The sequence below is a fragment of the Marmota marmota genome, unplaced genomic scaffold (genome assembly GCF_001458135.2).
Source record: "Marmota marmota marmota unplaced genomic scaffold, marMar, whole genome shotgun sequence".
Taxonomy (NCBI): domain Eukaryota; kingdom Metazoa; phylum Chordata; class Mammalia; order Rodentia; family Sciuridae; genus Marmota; species Marmota marmota.
In genome coordinates this window covers 484,981-509,797 of record NW_025999960.1, presented here as the reverse complement: position 1 = coordinate 509,797, position 24,817 = coordinate 484,981, and the positions used below count along the sequence as shown (strand labels likewise).

The window sequence follows — 24,817 nt, the reverse complement described above, 5'->3', positions numbered from 1 at the left end:
GCTAAGGACTCAAAGAGTATAGGATGGGGCTAAGGATGGATCCAAGGATGCTCAGGATTCTAAGCCAGTCTTAGATCCCTCTTTTCCAAACCCTCACTGCTGCTCCAGGTACCACTACCCAGTGTGGCTTCAGCAGGATTGCCATCCCCTGACCTCCTTACAAATGACAGCCCCCCCTCCCCTGGGACTCTCCTCTTTCCTCCAGTATCTGACATAGCCCTATGGTGGTGCACAGAACCTAACAGACAACAGACACTGATTCAGAACTATTTTATTTGAAGAAAATTTTCTTCTATAGTTCTAGTTCTAAACAAAATGCTGTCACTGTGAGTGCTTTGCAGGCATTGCGTTTAAATGAATCATGATAATGTTCACACTTTCAAGCCACACTTAGAATTAAAGACTCCGTACAACTTTTTTTTTTTAACAAAGTATCAGTCAAAACAAAACAGAACTATTCATCCTACAGAATATCATTTTTCCTAAAATGACTACTAGATAGGAAAACATCATAGGGACGACCGAAGTGTCCCTATTCTGAAATTGTTTTTAACGACACAATAATGCAAATCACATTTTCCTTTTCTTTATCAATAATAAACCTTGGCAACCATTTGAAAAAGCACCAGCCAACCCTACAAAAGTGATTTCAGCACCCTTTGCTCTTCAAAATGGACCCTCTTTTGTGATTAATGTTTCCTGTAGGAATGGATCAGAACCGTGAGGGCAAAAGTGAAGCAGATGTGCACTGGTGTGCTGTGCCTTGTGTTCCCAAGTTCACACAAAAGGTGGGAAACAAACACTCTTTGGTGAATGAAACCGAAGGGTGGAAAGCTACTGTTGGATAATCATCACAAAGGCAGAATCAACTGATTTTAGTAGTGTCTGAGCGAACATTTATTAATCCCCCTCATGGGAGCGTGTTGGAGGCAAAGCTATACACACAGGCAGGCGGAGAGCAGGCTCTCTTCCCTCCTCCTTCCATCAGATCAAGTTGCCAAGCCCTCTGCTACAAAGGCTATGATGCTTAGCTAATATTTCTAAATAAAGCAGATTACATGTGACTTAAAATGAAGTATAGAGATTATAGTAAGTAGTGAGGGAAAAAAATACAGTAAAAAACTAAACCACAGGATGGGATGTTTGAATTTAAAGAAAAACAGGTTCATGATGATGATGATGATACCATGAAGTCAAAGACAGACTGTGGACCCAGACTGAAGAGGCTGCCAGACCAGAGCAATGTGCCCGAAAGAAGCTAACACCTTTGAGAAGAAAGCCCTGTTTAGACCATTAGAGCAGACATTTATAAGGCTGTAAACTCTTCCAGGTCAGGGACTGTGGCTTACTATTCATGTGTTCCTGGTTCTCAGCATTATCTTGCTCTGATGAGACACTGAAGCATTTCTGGTAATCAGGGAATGGAGATGAATCCACTTGTTGCTTTGAAAGCCATTTCTCAAGGTACCTATTCATGCATTCAAGGCCTTAACTCCTAAAGCAGGGTTGAAAATAGGTTTCATTCCATTCTGATGGATGGGTAAGTGGTATCTGGAAGCATGGATTGGACATGGGTTCTGAGTGCGAATCCTGACCTAGGGAGGGAGGGCCACAATCCTTCATAATGTCACCTTGAAAGAACAGAAGCACAGAAGCCACACACTCTCTGCTGCTCATCTAGGAAAAAGGCATCGAGATGCTTCCCTTTTCCCTTCACCAGGCTGCCTCTTGAGTGGTCTGCATAAGCCACTCTTCACCGAATGCTGTTTGATAAGGAAAAACAAGGCTTTTCTCCTCAATTTACCTCTTGGCCAAACAGAAAGGATCATAACTTTACCTGGACATCAGAAAGCACTGCACCCTTGATGTTCAGTAAGCAACTGTTCATTGAAAGGAAACATTTACTTATTTGTTTTGTAGAGAGAAAGAGCTTTGTCTATCACACGATAGCTTTAATTAATATCTAAGGCATTTGGAATTACATGGGATTTTGGCTTTAAAAACTAATAAAGATGGCAGAGTTCAGTTCTCTTTGGTTTTCCTGCTTATGTCTTTCGCTTATTTCCTACTGGTATCCATGTCTCCTTAATACCTTATTATTATGACTTAACCAATACTGTCAAAAACAACCAACTCTTACACATCCATCAGAAAACCTTTTAAATGAGGCTAAAGAGAGAGACCTCTGAAACTAGGCGTTTTTGAAAGTAAAGTCAGAAGGAATGACAGGAAGAAACAACAACCTCTCCTCCACCAGACCATCCTGTGAAGATGGGTACTTCTGGCCAGACAGCTTCCAACCGGGTCCTCCCAGCCACTTCCCTCCCCAGAGAGTAAGTCAGCACCCCTCAGGAGCATCTGGGGATGGGGGAGGATAAAGCATTTAGAGAAGGCGAATGGGAAGAAAATAGATATTAGCAAATTTAGTAAAGGACAGTCTTGGGATAAGGGGAGATTTTCATGGAAACATTGCCTTCATTATAGGCAGAGTCTTCAATATAATACTGGCACCAATGAGAGAGCGAGCTAAATAAAAACTACCCTCAAAATGTCAACACAGATGATGCGCACAGCAGGGTGATGTCATAAAAGCCACAGATCTGTTCCTATTACACATTCTATCTTTCACTGCTGGCAGCTGAAAACAAAATCTTATTAGGAGTCTGTGTATCTTAGAGCTAAAATATACAAGCATACACACACACACACACACACACACACACCAAATCAAGCTTATAAAAGAGCTTTGTGGATCAGAGTTTACCTTCACTTGGTCCAAAAAATCTAATTGTCAGCCTTAGGAAAATAGACCCAAAGTATGTAATCAGCAAGAGAATTAACTGGTTGGCAGAAATAATACTGTGGTTTATGTGATGTGATTATGTACAAATTAATCACCTGGGTTCATACTAAATCCACTGGCTAGTCTTCTGAACACCTACGACCTTAAAAAGTTAAACTCTGTAGCAACAAAAATAAATTAAACTTTAAAAGATACATCATGAAAATAGAGGTCACTAGAAATTCAATTCTACAATGTCTATAACTTAAAATGAATCTATTCGTTAAGTATCATTCCTGGGATGATTTCAGTTCAAAGTTGCTTAGAAAGGGGAAAAAAAAAAAAAAAAAAAAAAAGCTTAGTACTTGAAAATCAATGGGTATGGCTTAGAAACCCTTAAACAGTGCTATAAGTAGACTACTAATAGAATTATTTGCTGACAAGATACAAAGATTTATCTCCTTGCCCAAAATAAAGGCTTAATCATTTTTGCCTAATATTTCTGGAAAGTCACGCAAATGGGATTTTTGTAACCAGATACTTGAGGCCATGGTTGTAAAGAAACCCTGTAGTGACTGCTTCAACGAACTGAAGAACTCTGGAGCGACTGTTCTCCTTACTGCATCTGCACGGTGAATGGCATGCTGGAGGCACACAGTGTTTGGGAACACGTTTATCTACTGTGACGGTTCTGTTTTTCTAAGGGGCTTTCTTAAGGAGAGGCACGCTGTGACTAAAGTGGTTTTGCCTGCCATTAGTGCAGAAAGTTGGACTCTGGCTCACAGTTTTACTGATTCCATTACAAAATACCAGATAACCTCAGAAAATGTTTTTCAATCAAAATAAAATTTCCATTAGTATGGGTATAGAGTTTTTCGTTGGTGCTTAGTGCTGGGGATTAAACCCAGGCCCTCATGTATGTATGGCTAGTCATGCACTTGGCATACTCTACCCGAGTATATATTTGTAAAGGAATGTTGATCTATGATTGGCAGAAGCTTTTACTCATTGTTAACTGACTTAATGAAATTGCTTGAGTTGTTCACTGCTATTGCTGTGTGAGCCACCAGGGTTCACAACTAAGGTAAGTCAAGCATCTTACCTAATTTCAGAAAGACCACCAGAGGTGGTCAGGGGTGATGGCAAACACCTGCACTCCCAGTGACTCGGGAGGCTGAGACAAGAGGATGTCAAGTTTGAGGCCAGCCTGGGCAACTCAGTAAGACCCTGTCTCAAAATTTTTAAAAATGGCAGGGGGTTGAGAGCACAGTGGGGATGTAACTCAGGGTAAAACACTCTTGGGTTCTATCCCCAGTAGCAGAGGTAAAAAAAAAAAAAGTGGCCATTTCTCTCTTCTTCCTCTCTTTCTAGCACAAATGTTTTACAGCCACCATCACCTTAATCCACAAAAGCAAAACGTGAACTACAAAGCTAAGATTAGAAAGGTATCCTGATTTAAACATGATAAACAAAAACTAAGTCAAATACATTCAATAAAAGGAATTCTTAAAGGCAATTTTTTTTTCTTATTTGGTATTTCCTTCCCTTCCTATACAAGATTCAATTTTAAAAATATATGTTTATAGCCATCCTTTTAAACAATATACCCTCTCTTTTAAACAACATAGTAGGCCTAGAAATGCAATTTATGTGATCCACATAGATCTGCAATATGCCACATATGAAGTAAAGAGGTTTTATCAATCTATTTATTTTGTCATTCATAACTGGAAAAAAAAAAAGATAAGAAAACTGAGAATGTTTTAAACAAATTTTGGGAGGACTGACTGCTTGCAAGGATTCACTCTAGGGTTCCATCATTGGAGGTTTCCTGAAAAGTAGTGTGCAAATAAAATATATGAACATGGAACCCTATTTTAAACACATTAGAAGTACCTGTGGGTAAGACGGGGAGAGGAGGGAGAATAACAAAGTTATTATCAAGTAAATTGATAATTTAAAGTCTCCTACTTAAGGTACTACTGATATTTAAAGTGACCTAAATAAAACAGATTTTAAAATCATCTTTACCATTCATGTCTATCATTGACTTTGGCCCTTTACCAAGCAGACCCAATGAATCCACTTACTTTTTTTAGTGGTGCTGGGGATTGAACCCAGGGCCTTGTGCATATGAGGCAAGCACTTTACCAATTGGGCTATATTCCCAGCCCCTGAACCCATTTTTTAATGCTAAGTTTCCATCACTGACCCAAGAATATTGTGTTTGGATGAAAACATTATCATGGATTTGTTCCCATAATTTAAAAATCAATAATTTAAAAAATAATAAAGTTGGTCTCTTTTTCCACAAGTTTTCAAGTAATTAGTTCAAGTAAGCTTATTTACAGCTGCTACTGGTATATATCCGTGACCTACTCTAGCCCACATTTTTTTCCCTTTAGAAATCAGTCTCCCTTTGTTGTTTTTTGTTTCTCCTTTTTTTGGTCTTGAACCAGGTTTGTTTGAAGTATGAAGTCAATTCAGTCATGTTTCTGCTTTATTGGGCAGATAAAGAGAAGAAACCAGCAAGTTATGTCCAAAGGCTGGGAATCGCCGAAATGCTTCCCAGCTATCTGAAAAGATATTGTACTTGAGGAAAACTCGGTGCTCCAAGCTGGTGGACAGGGTCACGTCCCTGCTCATGATGTAGATGCCGTCATTGTGGAGCGCGCAAGTCAAGTTAAGCCCGGATTTGGATGTGTTCTCCTTGAGGTAGAGCCACTGCCGGGTGACAGTGTTGTAGGACTGCACAGTGAGCATGTCCTCGCTCTGGCTGCTCCTCCGGTTGGGCCCCAGTTCGTGGAGACATCCCCCCACAATGTAGATGGTTTCCTCCACAGACACCATCTGCTGCTTGCGAATGTGAACGTCACATGTTTCAAAGAGCGTCCAGATGTCTGAAGAGGGGCAGTACTGCAAAATGTTCATGTTTCGGTCTGAAAAACAGAAAGAAGCAAATGATGACAGCCATCAGCAACACTGTAGATGACCCAGGCCGTACATAAACCTCTTCCTCCGTGTGCATAATTCCGTCACAAGGAGGAAAAACCCTTTCAGAAAAACAGGTTTGAGAAACAGTTTTCCAAATGGCTGGGAAAAGATACATTTGGGTTCATCCCAATCTACCTCCTGGAAATGCAACTATACAATGAATATAACTTAAAATAAATCTGTTCTTTAAGTATCATTCTTGGGATGATTTCAGTTCAGTTATTAAGGAAAAAAAAAAGCTTAGTATTTGAAAATAAATGGATATGGCTTAGAAACCCTTGAACAGTGTTATAAGTAGACTACTGGTAGAATTATTTGGTGAAAATAATTTAGAAAATATTTCAGAAAAATAGGCTCATGCGCTTCCCCCCCCAGCCCCGGCCCCCCTTGGGAGAGTCTTAGAGCCAGAGAAACAGCTTTGATTTAAATATAGTCCCTCCTCGCTGGTACCTTCACTCCTGTGAACTATCAGGTCAGGTCAGTGCAGGGGAATCAAACCCAAGATCTTATACCTGCTAGGCAAGTGCTCTACCATTGACCTGCAAACCCAGCCCTGAAGATCCTATCCTGGACAGCTGACCCTAAGAACACAAGTATCTACAAGCTCAGCAGTATCTACAAGGACTGGCAAGAGGAAAGGACACAAAGTTACAAGTCAAGAGAAATGTCAGAGAGTCTCACCTTCTGCCTTGTAACAAGCTACCGACTCACCTGGCTATTCTGCTTCCCAGTTGTAACACAGGAGAAAAAAACTAAGAAAGGCCCACCCTCCCCTGCCCACTTCTAAAGAGATGGTTAATTGTGTGGATGAAATCACACTTGAAAGGTCTCTCTAATATTATTTCTAATTAATAGCTATTTTCTTTAGGGAAAAAGGTTGCCTCTTCTCTCTTTGAAAAGAGCCTGTGAAATTTAGAATATCTAGCTTTTATTTCCTTGGTACTGGGGACTGAATCCAGGGACACTCCACCACTGACCTACATTCCCAGCCTAGCTAGTTTATTTATTTTTGCAGTGCTAGAAATTAAACCCAGGGCCTTATGGATACTAGGCAAGTGCTCTACCTCTGAGCCTCATCCCCAGGCCCTCATCTTATTTTGGAGACAGATTCTCAATAAATTACCCAGGCTGGCTTTGAACTTGCAATCCTCAAGCCTCAGCCCCCCAAGAAGCTGGGACTACAGGCATGCACCATAGCACCAGGCCTAGCTTTTCTTTTTCTTTCTTTTTTTTTTTTTGCGGGGGGGGGGGTGGGGTGGGTACAGGGGATTGAACTCAGGAGCACTCGACCACTAAGTCCCATCTCCAGCCCTATTTTTTTTTAAGTTGTTAATGGACCTTTATTTAATTCATTTATTTATATGTGGTGCTGAGAATTGAACCCAGTGCCTCACACATGCTAGGTAAGTGCTCTGCCATTGAGCCACAACCCCAGCAACCCCCCCCCCACCTGCACCCGCCAGCCCTATTTTATATTTTATTTAGAGAAGAGTCTCATTGAGTTGCTTAATGACTTGCTGTTGCCAAGGTTGGCTTTGAACTTGCGATCCTCCTGCCTCAGCCTCCTGAGCACAGGCGTGTGCCACTGTGCCCAGCTAGCTTTTTTTTTTTTTTTTAATTGTTTTTTCCTTTTCTCCTCTAAGAAAGAATAAATGTAATATTTTAGTCTCTGAGGAAAAAGAGTGTTATGAGTTATCAGAAAGAATGAACTTTCTGTTTGTTGTTAAACAAACAACAAAAACTCAGGAGTGGAGGGGCAGATCAACTTGGGACTTGGATCACTATTAAAGCATACAGCATTTCAATGGCTACAGAAGCTGTTCAGAAGACAGCTCATTTTCTCAAGGATTTGCCTCTTCCTTCAGCACCCCCCTCTTGAGAAAGAAGGGCCCACCCAGAGTTAGCAATGCTTAAAGAGCTCCACAGCCACATCTGGTCCAGCCAAAGAGCCTCCCAGAAGGGCATGCAGACAGACCACGTCCTACGTGGGCAACTCTGTGTACTATAGAAATTCTAGAATTATTACAGCTTCAGGAAACTGTCCTGATTGATATCTTTGCATATTTCATTTTACTGTAGCCTCTGTGGTAAAACCATTCTAGGAGAGGGGTTTGAGGGAGTTTGGCCACTCATCTGCTAAAAAGTGCTCCTGACTTAGTAACTAGACTCCCCACTAAAGGAATAAAGGACTTATTCTAGTGACAATCCCACTGATTTCTTAGTTCAGGCAACAAGGTCTCTCCATGTCTTCTGTAGAGTTCTTTTTCCTCACTCAGCACACTTAGACTATGTACTGAGGTGATCTTGAGTTGGTGGGATAATCTTTTCATTTTTACATTTAAACTTGATTTTGAAGTTTCACAAATCGTCCTTCTTCCTTCTGTGGTTACTATGACTTTCTGTTGAATTCTTATTTCTTTAGTGCTTGCCAAAGAATTAAAATATCAAATAGCTATTTTGAAGTTATGAATTATTATTTATTGAATTTTAAAAGCCTCACCTAACTTAAGTAGTAGGCAGGCTAAGAACGCAGCTTTAAGTTCTGATATATATTTTTCCCATAACAACTGGGATGACTGAACTACAGGGAACTCTTACAAAGAGCTGGGAAAGCCCATGCAGAGGAGGAGGGCTTCAGAGTGCAAGTAACTGCCCTGAACTCTCATCTTCGAAAACACTTTTGTTTTCAAGACTTACACAAACACCCATCCACCCACATCAGCTAACCATCCCATCATGGTCTTTGGCATTTGGAATCCAGGGCAGAAATCACGGTGGGTGGCCCAAGTGAAGAAGGCTCACTAGCAGTGGCTTGTAATGCTACCAAACACACAAGAAGGGCTTTCCTTCTAAAGGACATTTGCTCAGCCAAGGTCATGGAAAAACCAGGAAATCTACCAGCAGAGTATTGTTCAGGCACTGGTGCTCAGCAGTTCCTGGTGATAAGAGAAGTTGAGGAAGGTGTGCACCTTGTGTCAGGCCACAGGATGCATTCCGCATTACTCAGTCTAGGGAGGAATCGGGATTCTTAAAACTGCTTATAGCTATATAACAGTTTACGTGCCTGGAGACAGGAGATTGGGGTTGGAGAGGCCATGGCTATCGGAGCATAGAAAGTTGTTCACTGAAACCTAAATAAACACCAAGGTTGAAGGTAAAAAAAGTATCTGCTAAGTCTCATATTTTTTCAATTATTTGCAAAGAAAAAACTGGCAATTACTTTCAGCAGAAGGTCACTAGAGAGGAAATAGCTTCACAAGTGATGACAACGTGGAGTGAAAAAGGGCAGGGGGTGAAGCTGGGGATGCAGCTTACAGGAGGCCCTGGGTTCAACCCCAGCACAGCAAAGCAACAACAAAGCCTTACTCCTTCCAATGCACTCCTCTGCCACCGCCTCTCCTTAAGTGTGTGAATACACATACCACACGTAGTAGGTTGAATGGTGGCTCCCCCAAAGATATGTCCACCCACTAATTCTTGAAACCTGGGAGTATATCCTTATTTGGGGAAAAAAAATCTTTGCAGATATAATTAAGGACCTTAAGATCACTCTGGATTACACAGGTGGGACCCTAAATCCAATAACTACACTTATACTAGACAGAAAAGAAAATGCACATGGATAAGAAGGCCACGTGAAAACGGAAGGCAGACTGGCGTTACATAGCCACTAGCCAAGGAATAACACAAGTGGGGGAAAAGGAAGGAAGAATTCTTCCCTAGAGCCATTTGAAGGAGCAGGACCCTGCTGATAACTCTGATTCTGCCTTTTGGTCTCCAGAACCACGAAGAAATACATTTCTGTTGTTCTAGACTCTCAAGTTCATGCTAATTTGTTACAGCAGCAACAGGAAAATAATATACAACCCATCATCCTCCCCACTGAATCAACATTTAAAAAGTATCAAAATATTCTGTCACCAAAAAAAAAAGTCAATCAAAATACTTGGCATTTAATTTCTTCCTCTAACATAAGTCCCCCAAACAAGACATTTGGATATGGTGAAAAGAATTTTTGTCATCTATTTGAATTCTATACTAGCACATGGATTTCTGCCCTTTAGGAAGTGGCATATGGCTGCTCGTGGCCTAAAAGAACCTTTTCCATGCCTGTGACCAGGCTGAGTTAGACAGCTCTGTCCTGCCCACACTGTACCATAAAGAAGCATTAGGTTATTTCACTATGTCAAAATTAATGGTAACTCTACTATTCAAGTGTGGCTAAAAGACCTGAGTCCGGTAATACCTTCCTGTAAGTTTTGGAGTCTATACAGTCAAACAGATCAAACACAGAAATTTCCCTGGCCAAGAGATAACTTGGAGACAACTGCTTTAAGGAACAGGGTGGGGGGTGGGGGCAGGTAAAGGAAAGGACACCTCTCCCTGGCTATCCCTCGTTGTTGTCCCTCTCACAACATGCTGTTTCCACCACTGTTACCTGGGATGCTCCCTACCAAGTACAGCAGGATAAAACTTGCTGGAAACATGGTTTATTTTCAAATTACTAATTATAAAATGACATCCAAAACAAAGTGAAAAGTGGGGCTGGGGTGCAGCTCAGTGGTAGAACACTGACCTAGCAAGTGCAGGGCCCTCAATTCAATCCCCAGTTCAAAAAAAAAAAAGAAAAGAAAAAGAAAAGGAAAGAAGGAGGAAAGAGAAGAAACAAAAGGGAAGAAGAAAATATATTGAGCAGTTTCAACAACAAAGGGCTTCCCCAGAGTCAGGTGTGTGGTGCATCCCTGCAGCTACTTAGGAGTCTGAGGTGGGAGGATCACTTGAGCCCAGGAGTTAGATACTAGCCTGAGCAACATAATGAGATCCAGTCTCAAAAAATGAAAAACACATGTACAGTTTAATAGCACAATTGCCTCTTACTGATCAAGAAAAGAATTCTCTAGTATTGACGCACCTCCTAGGACCAATATGAACAATGTGCAAGAGCTGGGCTTCAGGAACCATACCTGACGTGCTTGTACAAATGAAAGCCCACATCTGCCGGAAGGCAGCAGCACCTCAGTGCTGGGTGGGTGGACTGGGTGTGTTTGGGAGAAGGATTCTCAGCTAAAGAACCCTTACAAAGACCTCCCACCCAGAGAGCACCTGAGACCCAAACGACCTCTACAAACCAGGTCCAATCAGGTCATAGCTGACCACAGGCGGTGTTTTCAGAAATATAAGGAAAATATATTTTCTTCATGGCTTCCCCTACCCTATTGGAACTTTCACACTCACAAAGTCATCAAAGGTCCCTCCAATCTAAACCACCCGTCATATGGATTCTCCTTCCTTCAGATGTGTACATATATAATCAATGTATAAAATCACACTCAGCATTCCAGAGTTTCCTCAGCACCCTCCTGCCCTCCCCCAGGCTACTGAAGCTTCCACACAGAACCCTCACTTGGCCCCTCCACTTACCTCTGGTAGTATATCCTCCAATGACATAAATTTTCCCCTTACACTCACACGCAGAGAATTCGGCCAGAGGATTTGGTAAGGGTGCCACAAAATTCCATGCATCCTGCTCAGGATTATAACACTCAACATTAGAAACGGCCTGCCCGCCAATGGCATAGAGTTTTGAATTAACAGCCACGAGTTTGAAGTTAGACCTGAAAAAGAGACACAAGGGACCATTAAAGTCAGTTCTTCTGATCATGAAGTACGACGACGACGGTGTGAACGGCTAAAGCAGAGTGTGGAACCTGCGAGCCAGCTACAGAAAATTAGCTCTCCACGTTGGGGGCCATCCTCCCTGAGGACAGAGGAATGAAAGGACTTCTCATGCTTTACTCTTGTCCCTCAGGCTTCACAGGGATGGCACTTCGTTCCAGCATTAGCAACTGAAGATGAGCAGTTCAATATAACAAGTACTAATCTGGCTCAGCTTCAGGCCAGGAACTGAAGACACTTTATACACTAAAACAGTCGATGCTCTAGGCCCACAGGTTTTACATCCACGGATTAAAAATATTTGGGGGAAAAACTGCATTTACACTAAATGTACAGACTTTGTTTTCCTTGTCATTTTCCCCTAAAAAACGCAGCACAACAATTATTTGCATAGTGTTTACACTATATTAGGTATCATAAGTTATTAGAGAGAAAGATGTGCACAGGTTTTATGCAAATACTGTGTCATTTTAATATTAGGGACTTGAGCACCTACAGATTTTGGTATCTGACAGGGTTCTGGAGCTAACTTCCCATGGACACTGGGAGATGACTGTACTTTTTTTTCCAGGGCAGAGTAAATGATAAGGGAGAAAAGCAACCACCCGCCCTTGTCTTTCTCCTCTCAGAATAGTTATCTGTTCTTCCTGCTGAGCGGGATGGCTCTATCTTGGTAGATATAGGCACTGCCTACAAGGACAGGCAGAGACAAAGGTGGCTGGGGAGAGCCCCTTACTACCAATATGCCTGTTCCATTAACCATTCACTGGCACTCCACCTCCACCACAGGGAATCTCACAGATTGCTTCACAACTTACAAATAAGGAGATTAAGCACTAAACTGATTAAAAACACTCCGATCCCGCCAGACGCAGTAGCGCACGCCTATAATCCCAGGAGCTCCAGAGGCTGAGACAGGAGGACTGCTAGTTCAAAGCCAGCCTCAGCAATTTAGTGAGGCACTAAGCAACTCAGTGAGACCCTATCTCTAAATAAAATACAAAATAGGGCTGGGGATGTGGCTTAATGATAGAGTCCCTGAGTTCAATTCCTGGTACCCCCCCCAAAAAAATAAAATTAAAATAAACTGGTTTGAAGCATCATATCCCATATAAAATTAAACACTATTCATAAGCCTCAGATACTAGATAAGTCTCATGACTTTTGAGTTGAAAGATAAGATAAAATCAATTTGTTTCAATGAGCATATGGGACTCACGGGTCCTCTGAAAGCCAGGAAGGATAAATATTTGGGAGTACTGAGTCAGTCGGCTGTGATACATGCACCCGTCACAAGTGAACAAGAGGCTGAGGAGCAACAAGAGGCAACTGGAAAGGACCTGGCCTCAAATCAGGAACCCCCAGGTCAAGATCCAGCTCTGCTGACAGCCACCTAACTCAGCCTGACCCAGACCAATTCACATCTCTAAGGTAGGATGATTTCCATCACAAGGGGTCACAATGTTTACCTCAAACGCTCATCAGGTACTGAGATAGGACACTGGGTTTTTAAATTTTATTTATTTATTTATTTTAGGACAGTGTTTTTTGACATTTTTTTGCTTTCTGTTGTGCGAAATACAGATGCTAGGTCAAGTGAATTTGCAGGCCAACACAAGGCTCAAAAATAACAATATGCTAGGAAGGAATGGGACTACAAAAGGAAAACAAAACAAAATTATGTAAGAGTAGATCACGAAGCAGCAGTAAAGAGGCCTGAGCTTGGTCTCCTGATAGGTGTTCCATAAACACGGATGCCTCGTGAGACAGAAGAGACGTTACTAATAACCTACTAAAAAGTTAAGATTTTTAAAGGGTGCCTATGATGTTTACCTTTAAAATGTGTTTTCATTTAGTTTTATTTTTCAGATCAGAGAGTGAACAGAGTACTCTTCAACAAGAGCTCACACTGTCCATTAAACCCAGCCAGCCATTCAGTCTCTCATGCCAACAGACTCCACCAGGGTGGCAGTTCCTGGGGGGTCCCTGATTCATGCTGCTTACCTTTCCTGCTGCCAATGGTCCTTAAAATCCAACCAAGGTGCCCTCTCTGTGTGTGCAAATTTGGGGAACCAAAGGAAGTCAAGCTAGTAAATAAGCACTAAATTTTACCAGCCCTCAATTTGTTTTTGCTCCCCAAAGGTACACAGATAGTAAATTTTGTAAGATCAAAACAGTTTTTGCTATTCATCCAGCATGATCATTTGTCCTAAGCAAACAGGTAAGGGGCTTCTTTCTGAGGCTGAGTGACTAAGCAGTTAAAAAGTAAACAATTCCATTTCTCGGCATCCCAACCTGCTCACACTGATTTAAGAGAACAGAAATACTTTACTCATGTGGGATTTAAGATGAAACTGCCACCTCAACACAACCACCATTGAAGAGGCATACCATAAGGGTTCTAACTCCAGGCTTGCACAGAAAAAGCTTATTGCTGAACATCTTGAAGGCCTTGGGACATCACCAAATCTCAGTTTATCTGTGCCTCAGTTTTTCCATCTGAGAGGTGGGGATAAGAGCATAGTGTCTGGCACTCAGTAAGGGGTGAAAAGGACAGCACTTGCAGAAAGAAGTGCCACTCTCTGTTGGCACTCTGGGGGTGCTTTTCTGTGTCCTAAGGCTGTGTTTCTCGAACTTGGGAAGGTTGGTTTCTTATTTGTCAACTGTAGCAGTCACTGGCCAGGATATATGTGGAACTCTGTAAAGTGCTCTCTCATCTACAGATTCTTGCCATTTGGCACCTCATTTCCAACTTCCCAAAAATACTTCTAGTCTTCAACCCCTGAAGTGTAAAGATGCGCATCCAAGCTGTCAATTACTTTTATTTATTTATTTTTTGGTGCTGGGGATTAAACCCAGGATGTTCTACCACTGAGCTATACCGCCAGCCCTTTCCATTTTTTTTTTTTTTTAATTTTGAGAAAGGGTCTCACTAAGTTGCCCAGGCTGGCCTTGAACTTTCAAACCTCCTGCTTCAGCCTCCTGAGTAGCTGGGATTAAAGGCATGCACCACCTGACTGGCATATCAATCACTTTTAAAAATGATCATTTCTACAGTGTTTTCCTCATATTGATCCCTAATATACTATGGTTAAAAAAATTTAAAACCAAATTACAAGTAATTTGTCATGGCTACATACTTGATTCACTTAATTAATAGAAATATATAGAAATGCAAATGAGAAAAATTAGAAAATACAGCAATTTAATTTCTACTTCACTTACAAGAAATAAAAAGCTCTTTAGGGCCATATGTAGTGGTACACGCCTACAATCCCAACTACTTGGGAGGCGGAGGCAGAAGGATCACAAGTTCAAGGCCAGACTAGACAACATGGTGAGACCCTCCCTTTTTCAAAACAAAATTTTAAAAAAGTTCAGAATGTAGCTCAGTGCCCAAGTCCCTGGGTTCAATCCCCAGAACCACAAAACCAACCAACCAAGGAACAAATAAAAATACAATAAGAAGAAAACTCTTCAGGACAGCGACACAGTCCCCAGCACCAATTAAAAAAAAAAAAAAAGCAACCTCTTCAAATCCTCATGTAACCTGAAACATGCTAAATCTAGTGCACAGATATCAATGATTAATATACAACCACAGGTAGGCACGGTGCCACAGAAATATCCAAGCTGCTTAGAGCCTCGCCTTGTGATCCTGTGGAGATTAATTCAACTCTTCGAACCTCAGTTCTCTCATTGAGAAAAAGGGGTCATTAATAGGACCTCTCTCACAGAGATGCCGTGAGCATGAAGTATGAAGTGGGACCTGAGTAGTGACCACAAGCCCTGACCCAGAAGAATATCAGGAAATGTAAACCACCGTGGTAACTTACTCCACAGAGAAGTTTGCTAGAGTCAAAATTTGGGTGAAAAGCTAGGATCCTTTCCCAACCACACAGGTGATGACCATTTAGTGTGCAGGCCATCTGGACCCTCTCGTCCCACCCTTTCTCCTTCCTCTGCTTGCTGTTTCCCTATGTAGTAACCTCCCCACCTCTGAGAAATTCAAAAGCAAAAACACAAATTGCAATTTATACTGTTGGTTACAATTAAACTGGGGGAGGGATGAACAGACAACCCTTTGCTTTGCACTATTCCTGCATTCACTGCAACCACCACCATGGTGGGTAAAACCTGCCAAAGCTTCACATTTCTAGAAATGCCCTGCCAATATTTAAGCTGGCTGTGAGGATCAGGGACAGCTTGGGAAGCATTGGGACTGACCACTGTGATCCCATCTCTGCCGGGGAAAAGTGTTTGTGAAGTCTGTCCCTAAACCTGCTGTGCTCACTTCCAGCAGGAAGACACACCCCAGCTCCATGTTCACAGCAAAAGTTCAGTGTCGTGGAAGAGACCAGAGACGACTTTGAAAAGCAGAACACTAATAAACCTACTGCAGTAACAGTGGCCAGTTCCTGCAAGTTATTGCTAATTAAAGCGAGGAGGGAAAGCAATTTTGTGGTCACACAAGCTTTTACATGATGAGTTATATCCCGAAGACTCCTGAGATCAAATTCCTGTTCAGACAATAAGGCAGTGTTGCACCCCTAAACTTGAAAGAGACCTCTCAAAGAATGATACTCACTTGCATTGTCCTTTTCAAGCAAGTGGGCGCAGTGCTCAAGGTTTCTTTCTTACCCACTGCTGGTCACACGGCACCATGTTCTGCAGGTGCAAAGAGCTATATAAAAATCTTTCAATTCTGTCATTGAAGATTCTGGATCACTGCTTGGTTCGGTTCCCAAGGTAAGTGCGCCACTCAGAATTTGACCCCTTCATCAAAGTAAAAGTCAGTATGGACACATCCCAAAAGCAGTCATTGCCAAAAGTGAATCAAGGTAGATTTGAAATGCTGTGTAGCCAGAGGCCAAAACCTGTCTTTCTCACTCAGGGTTCCAAATTTCTTCCAGAGAAGAATCTGTCCTGAATGCATTATCCAGGAACAATCCCCTTCCAGGTTTTATTTTTACTCGTCTCATCATTCAAATTTGATTTTAAACTCACTGAGGCCAGGAAACCATAAACATCTGTTTCTCTTTCCAGTAGTGATGGGGAAAGTGCTTTGGTGAAGCTGAGACTCATATGGTGACATTTTAAAAATGAATATAGTAGTACAAAAAGCACGACGCTTTATATCTTGAAAGGAAAAGAAAATTTAAATACAGGGAAAAATTTTTTGCAATGAAGATGATCACTGCAGCTGGGCAAGGTGGCATACACCTGTAATCCCAGACTTGGGAGGCTGAGGCAGGAGGATCTCAAGTTTGAGGCCAACCTGGGCAACTTAACAAAATTCTGTTGGGCTGGGGATGAAGTTCTGGCTTTAGTCTCCAGGAACACCAAAAAACAAAACAACAAAACAAATAAACAAACAAACAAAACAAACAAACAAACAACAAAAAAACCCAGACTATATGAAAATAATAAAGGAAAATTTTCCAAAGGACTAAAAGAATTAAATATATGAAAAAACAATTTTTTTTTCTAGCTACAAGCTATAGCAGTCTCCTCTTATCCAACCCCCAATGGGATACATGAAGCCATAGACAATACCAAACCCTATAATAATGCCTTTTCTATTTTAACTAAGCACTTATCACACACTATGACCATAATTTTTACAGTTTTAGGTGCAACAGCAAAACTAGCATGAATTTCTTTTTCTTTCTTTCCAATTTCACAAATAGATTTATTCTTACTATAGATCTTAGCAACCTCAGCATACGTTCTTTTCTCTTTCCTTTTTAAATAGAGAACATCTATTCCTTTAAGGACAAATATTACAGTTTCTCTGTGACATATACTAATTGTATCACTATTCTTATACACTGAAGTCATTATTAAGTTTAAAAAAGGTTACTTAAACACAAGCACTGCAATACCAAGACTGTTGATAACAACTAAATGACTATGGTGACTAATGGGTGGGTAGTGTATACAATGTGGATACATTGGACAAAGGGACAATTCATGTCCTATGCAGAAAGGAGCAGGATGGTGTGAGATTTCATCACTCTACTCAGAATGACATCAATTTAAACTTACAAATTATTTCTGGAATTCTCTGCTTAACATCATCAGACCAATGGTCACTAAAACCAAGGACATCCAAACCTCTGATAAGGGGGACCCTACTGTGGATAAAACTATTAATTTTACTCTAATCTATAAATACCACGTAATTCCAATCAAAATTCCTATAGAACTTGACAAGCTGACTCTAAAAACTTAACTGAAAGAGAAATGTGCAAAAAATAATGTGTTCCTCATCTTTATGTAGCTGCAACCAAAATGTCTAACAAGACCAACTCAGAAAGGGAAAAGTTTATTAGGGACTGACAGTTTCAGAGGTGCTGCTCAAGACTGGCTGACTCCATGGCTTTGGGCCCAAGGTGAGGCAGAACATCATAGTGGAGAGGTGGTGGTAGAGGAAAGAAGGCCACTTCATGGAGACCAGGAAGCAGAGAAAGAGGATGGAAGGGGCCAAAAAGAAGATGAACCCTTCCAGGGCATGCCCTCAGTGACCCACCTCCTCCAGCCGTGCCCCACCTGCCTACAGCTAACACACAGTCCAAACTATTTTGGAGTGATTAGGATATAGCTCTCATAATCTAATCATTTCACCTCTGATTATTCCTGCATTAACACAGAGGCTTTGGGGGGACATCTCATATCCAAATCATAATATCCTACCCCTGGCCTCCAAAAGATCATGTTTATCTTACAATGCAAAATCCATCTCCAAGAGTCTCCATAGTGTTAACCGTCCAAAAGGCCAAATCTAAAGTCTTTTCTCAGACTCAAGGCAGTCTCTTGGCTATGAGCCCCTATAATGATCAAAAGTAAGTTACACATGTCCAATATACAATGGCACAGAGTAAATATTTGCATTCTAAAAGGGAGGAATAGGGGTATAGAAAGAAGGGATAGGACCCCCCCCAAAAAAAAAACTGAAAACCAGCCAAGGAAACATTTACTATAGCTCTACCTCTGGCATCTGGGGCACAAGGTGGTAACATGTTCCCTCCCAGGGGCTGGAGCAGTCTGGCTCCTTTGGCCTTACTTGTTGCAGTGCTCATGGCTTCTCTTAGCCTGGCACTCTCTGCAGACAGCAGGTTTTCTTGACAGAGAGCACATTACAAGCATCTCTTAATTCCTTGGGTCTCCATTCCAGCTTTGGCTTCATCTTCACAGCTTCATACACCTCTCTCTCAGAGGCAGCCCACCACTCTCTCAGGAATTCTGACCCTATATTTTGCCTGGCCTTCCAGGCCTTCCTTTGAAGTCTTGGTTGAAGTCTCTATGACCCCCTAACTCAAGCATCCTGCATTCCGGCAGATCTAGCACAAGGACAATGCCAATGTCTGCTGCCAGCTTTACCAGTAGCTGAGCCCTCTGAGAGCACCGCTGCAGCAGCCTCTGAATAACTAGGCAACTGAGTATAGTGAAACAACTTTGCAGGCCCTCCCCATGTGAGAAGGGTGCTCCTGCAGTCTATTCTCAAAGGAACTTGTACCTTTACACCTTTGAGCCTGTGGTGGGTGTGGTCTTGATAATTCCTGAGAAGGCCCTCAAGGTATCTTTCCTATTGCCTCTGTGCATCACTTAGCATCATTTTAGAGGTTATAATCTCTTCAAAACTACACTTTCCTTGTCCCCAGTTTTACACACTTTTCTAGCCAAACTGCAAGTTTTTAAAGTCCTGTTCTACTTTTTTCTTCTGATTCTCACAGTAAACATGGCTAAAAACCAGTGGCAATACCCATGCCACCACCTGAATGCTGTGCTTCCTTGAAATTTCTTCCACCAGGTTAATCAGTCCATCATCTTTACATATGGAGTCATGTGAAGTCTCAGGACATGGGCAAAATGTAGACGAGTTCTTTGCCAAAATAGAATCCCTGTTTCCCTCTAAAACCTCATAAGCACAGCCTTTACAGTCTGCATTCTTATCAGCATTCAGGTCTTCTCAGTTCTCACCAGAACCCACCCATTAAGCCCCAATCACAACATTCCAGGGCTTCTCCAGCTGGCATCTTCAAACTTTCAAAACTCCTCCCACAACCAGGTCCAAAGGCTTCTGAACCACATGAACAGGCTAGTCACAGCCACAACCCCACTTTTCAGTACCAATAACTCTATTAGTCAGTTTTACATTACTATGACCAAAATACCCAACAAGACCAACTTAGAGGAATAAAAGTTTATTTGGGGTTCACAGTTTCAGAGGTTAGGTTCACTACACGGTTACCTGACTCCATCACTTTGATCTCAAGGTAAGGCAGAACAACATGATAAAAGGATTATTGCATGGAAGGCACCTCATCTCATGGAGGAAGCAGAGATGGAAAGAGTGGGAAAGGGGCCAAAGATTGATGAACTCTTAGAGGATTTTTACCCTCATGACCCACTTCCACCAGTCATGCCCATCTGCCTATTGCTACCACTCATCCCATTCCAATTAGGATGGACTGATTAGATTATGGCTCTCATAATCTAATCATGAGCCTTTTGGGGGTTGTGGGGGGTGGCACCAGAGGACAACACCTCATATCCAAACCATTACAAAGAGTAAAATTAATTGAAACAGAAAAGAGGTTTCAGTTCCACCAGACAATAAAACATGTTAACAAACTACATTAATTTTAAAATGTAGCACTGATAAAGGAATGATCACTTTGCCAAACTGAAAACATTTTTTACGAAAACAAATCCCACTTTCAGATCTAAATGAAAAAAGGCCATGCCATAAGATAGAACATGATACAAATCAGTATTTGTATATTTTAGCTGTAGAAGACTTTCCTTTGGAAAACACAAAACTAATAGGACACGTAACAAATCCAACTTCAAAAAACTTAAAGTTTCTTCATGTAAGAAGACATTACAAATCTGAAGTCTAAGACTGATGGGTCACAGGTTAATGCTAGGCTGCATTTTATTTGCTCTACAAGGTTTTTGTTGTTGATTGCTTTTTTTAAAAAATAAAACTAATTGCCAACATATAAAACCTGGGATATTTGGATATCTAGCAATACCATTTCCTCACTTCCACTGGAAATAACCAGATGTGGCTGAGAGTAGAGCCCACTTTTCTGGGGAGAGTAGTTCTCGGGATCATCAAAACTCCCACCCATCATTCTATTCATTCACTTCACCTCCCTGACCACTTTGGAACTTCATTTTTGAATCATATAAAACAAAAAATAAAAGCATGGAGAAATATTCTCAATATGACCTAATATACAAGAAAAATATGTATATATAATTTCTAAAATGAATATGAAAAAGGTAAGCGAATTTTTAAAACACAACAATGATTATTTATTTACAAAATAAGTACAAATATCCAATAAACATATGAAAAATAAAGTCTTCTAATCAGGGGAAATCACACCCGTATTTTTGTCTATTAGAATGGGAGGAAAAGATGATAATATCTCATCTTGGCAAGAGTCTATGGAACTGTCATGTTCAAATGCTATTGATTGGAAAGGACACTAGAACATTTTCTGATAGGCAATTTGTCAAGAGCTACCAAAATTTAAAATGTTCATGCACTTTATTTTACCCCACCTACCCAGGGATTTCAAGATTTTGACATAGGGAATTAACTCACATGCATCTACTAAGATACATATATACTAAGAAGTTCAATTCAGCATTGCTTATCATGGCAAATGGAAGTGACCTAAATGTTTATGAATAAAGGAAAGGCTAATTACACTAAGGTATACCCACAGGCTGGAATGCTACACAAGACAGTGGTAAATCTGCATTTGTTGACACAGAAAAAACTCAGATACAGTGTACTATTAAGTGGAAATATTAAATAATTAGCATAAACAAATAATTTTAGAGGAAAAATAAATACGTATAAAGTGATATTCATCCTGATGATAAATATACTATATAGTTATACATTAACTACTAAGTGAGTAATGGGGTGGGTAGCATATACAGCATGGATACACTCAACAAAAGAATTATTCATATCCTAGGCATATTCAGGAATATACATACATGTTTTCCCTACTGTTAATTATTATCAATATATAAGTAAATACATGTTTACAAACTTATAGTACATAAATTTAATATACATCTACAGATACTTAAATTTTTTCATTCTAAACTTTTTCAAGTCATTTGTAGTTTTGGGGGTTTTGGTACTGGTGATTGAACCTATAGGCATTTTACCATTGGGCCACATCCTCAGTCCTTTCTATTTTTTGAGACCAAGTCTCACTAAATTGATCAGGGTCTCACTTAGTTGTTGAGGCTGGCCTTGAACTTGCAATCCTCCTGCCTCCACCTCTTGTCACTCACTTGTAGTTTTTCTAAGAAGCATGTCCTTGTATATTACTTAATATTTTTCTTCCAAGTGGACAGAAAGAGCATTCCTAAAAAAAAAAAAAAAAAGACTGCCAAGGATTTATAAAGAAAAAAAAAGTCTGAGGTGTAGTGTTAGTGCTACAGTGCTAAGGATGGTATATTGAGTATAACTTGATATACCTAGAGACATATAAAAAAGGTAATAGAGAACTTGAGCCTTCCATCCCTACCGAGCATCGCCTATAGCTATCAAATATTCCTTTGTTGCTTCAATTAAGGCTCTTAAAACTGAGGTAGGATGTGTAGCTCACATCCTACTGCACAAATACATAAATAAAGGTGGGTGTGGTGGCACCTTACTGTAATCCCAGCTACTCAGGAGGCTCTCAAATTTGAGGACAGCCTGGGCAATATAGTAAGAACCCATGTTGAAAATAAATAAAGCTCTTAAAATCTCTTTAAAAATAACATATTTAAAACCAAATTGTAAACATGAAATCTCAATGACTTAAACAATGCATTAAGAAGAGGCTGGACTAAAATGTGCCAAGCTGGAGATACTTCCTCTAGGAGGAAGGAGTAGGAGTGATAGTCTCTCCACTCCTTCATTTTTTCAGTTTTCTATAACCACACAGTATGTTTATCATCAGGAAAAAAAACAAAAAAGCACACTTTCCCAAATGAATTTATATTATGGTAGAAATAAAGCCAGTGCTCCCCCAAATAATCTCTGACATAGGGGGATCCTCGAGTGGAGTATATATGTATAATGGATGTCCCATTACTGTTCAAACTTTCTTTGTCTGGCTATGAGTTCCCCAATTCTTTGCTCTACATGTCAGGCAGGGACCAGGGTGGTGCTTGAGATGACAACAGGTAGCCTGGAAGAAAGGTATTCATTTCTTTCCTGGATCACATTGATTCTTCTTCCCACTTCTGAATAATGGATTGAGGCATCTTGGGCCCTACCATCTTATTTCCTACCCCTTCCTTCCTTTAGTTGTCCTCTGCTCTTATTTTTATCTTTCTTTCCTGGCTCCTCTCCCTACCTCCCCTCCCACCACCACCCCCAAGTTTCTCCTTTTTGAGTCTTTTCTTCAAGTCTCCCAAGAACTGGTAGGAGGGATCTACAGAATGGGAAAGGAGATGGCTGCGTTGGATGGAAATACATTTGGCACCCTATATCTGCAGGTTTCGCATTAACTCAACTCAACCAACTGTGGGTGGAAAATGTATGGGGGTACTTCATCTCTACTGAACACGCACAGACTATCTTGTCATTATTCCCTAAACAATACGGTATAACAACTATTTACACAGCACTTACACTGTGTTAGGTATTATAAGTATTGGGGAAATGATTTAAAGTATACAGGAGAATGTGCACAGATTATATGTGAGTACTGTGGCCATTTAATGTAAGGGACCTAAGTATCCACACATTTTGGTATCTGAGGGAGTTCTGGAATCAATGTCCTACAGATACCAGATACTAAGTGGACTGTGATCCAATTCTGTAGTTGACCACTGCCAGGCTCAAGTTTTGGGTCAATGATGATGGCTGTCTGGGAAGAAAGGAAGGAAGAAGTAAAAGAAAGGAAAACTAAGAGAGGCAATCCTATATAGTACATATTTATAACTCCCTAAAAAGGATCTTCTGGTCCCAAATTGTCTTCCCAGTATGGAAGGCTTCAAAGTCATGGATAACAAAAATCTCCCAAAGTCAGTGTTTTAAATCACTGTCCAGTGTGTCATTATAATCAGGATCAGATGCTAAAAAACAAAAGTTAAGAAAAATGAAAGACCAGTTTTCTTTTAAAGTATCCTGGGAAACCACATCACCTTTCCACTAGGAGAGAAGCAAAAAAAGCAGTTTTAACTAAAGGCACAATACCTGAGAGAAAATCACTCAGCTAGTTGACCTCACTGAAGCCTCTTCTTCCTTGCAAGTTCTCAGTTCACTGGAACTGTGCCAGAGTCAAGGCCAGCAACACTCCTGAAGATGTCATTCCCACCTCAAAGCACCCTCTGTGACGGCCCAGTAAACACTGGGGAATGAACGAACAAACAAGTGAACGAAGAGAAAGAAGCAGACTCTGCTGGGGGCTCTTACCTCTTCTGGTTCATGGAGGCCACCTGGAGCCACTCGTTGGTGCTGGGGTTGTAGGAATGTGCAGCGGAGATCTCCTGGCTAGTGATTCTGTACCCGCCCACTATGAAGAGGTAGTTGTCCAGGATGGCTGACCCATAACCCCTGACATTCACCAGATCGGGAGGAAGGTTATTGGCCAGCGGGAACCAACGCTCAGTCATCTCCTCATACCTGAGCATGGACGGGGGCTCTCCCTGGTAGGGATGAGGGGCCAGGGGTCCTCCCAGGAAGTCCCCCAGGGCTACAAGGACAGGAGTCCCAGTCATCCGGGCCTCCCTCAGCCTCTGCTTCAGGCTGATGTCCCCCGGAGCTTGGGGAGGAGACACCAGGAGGTGGAACTGGGGCTTGCACAGCACCTCGTGGAAGTGGACGACCATGAAGCGCAGGCAGGCCTCCTGCAGGTCTGGAAGCCCGTACACCTGCGCCAGGCGGTACATTTCCAGGCAGTTGTTGAGCCGCACTTGGGACAGCAGCAGCTGCAGTAGGGACGTGACCTGCAGGAAGGAGGCTGCTTCCACCAGCTCAGACAGCAGGCTCACCTCGTCCATGTCCTCTTCCTCCTCCAGCCCTCCGCCCTTCTCCCCCCGCGGGCCCAGGAGCCAGCCTTCGCGGGCCCCGCCGGCATTGATGAAGTCCAGCACCAGCCGCAGGCCCGGCGCGCTGAGGCCGCGCAGCTGCTGCACCTCTGGGCCGCCAGCTTCCTGGCTCAGGGCCTCCCGCATGCCGGAGCGGTAGAGGGCGCGGAAGTAATCGCTCTGCTCGATGAGCTTCCTCTTGCTCACCGGGTAACAGCGGTCCTCCAGGCGGATCTGCACCATCTCCTCCGCCGACATGGCTGGGGCCCCGGGGGTCTGGGGGCTCCCCGCCAGCTCTGC

At 41.7% G+C, this 24,817-nt stretch overlaps 1 protein-coding gene across 2 annotated transcripts; it reads right to left on the bottom strand.

The window, feature by feature from the left end:
- Positions 1-255: 255 nt before the first annotated feature.
- On the bottom strand, positions 256-24,811 carry Klhl42 (kelch like family member 42). 2 transcript variants are annotated; one of them, XM_015493198.2, is made up of 4 exons: positions 24,725-24,811; positions 23,904-24,436; positions 11,198-11,391; positions 256-5,721 (listed from the first exon to the last, which is right to left on the bottom strand). In XM_015493198.2, the coding sequence occupies exons 1-4, from the start codon at positions 24,773-24,775 to the stop codon at positions 5,270-5,272; spliced, it is 1,230 nt and encodes a 409-aa protein (XP_015348684.1). In that variant the 5' UTR covers positions 24,776-24,811; the 3' UTR covers positions 256-5,269. The 2 variants fall into 2 exon arrangements, with proteins under 2 accessions (XP_015348684.1, XP_015348683.1); XM_015493197.2 differs by having other exon boundaries at positions 23,904-24,811.
- Positions 24,812-24,817: the final 6 nt, after the last annotated feature.

Coding starts and splice junctions, on each gene's coding strand:
- Klhl42 (XM_015493197.2), bottom strand. CDS start 24,775: ATGTCGGCGGAGGAGATGGTGCAGATCCGCCTGGAGGACCGCTGTTAC. Junction 11,392..23,903: donor GCCTCCATGAACCAGAAGAG/GTAAGAGCCCCC, acceptor TCTCTTTTTCAG/GTCTAACTTCAAACTCGTGG. Junction 5,722..11,197: donor TGGAGGATATACTACCAGAG/GTAAGTGGAGGG, acceptor TCTGTTTTTCAG/ACCGAAACATGAACATTTTG.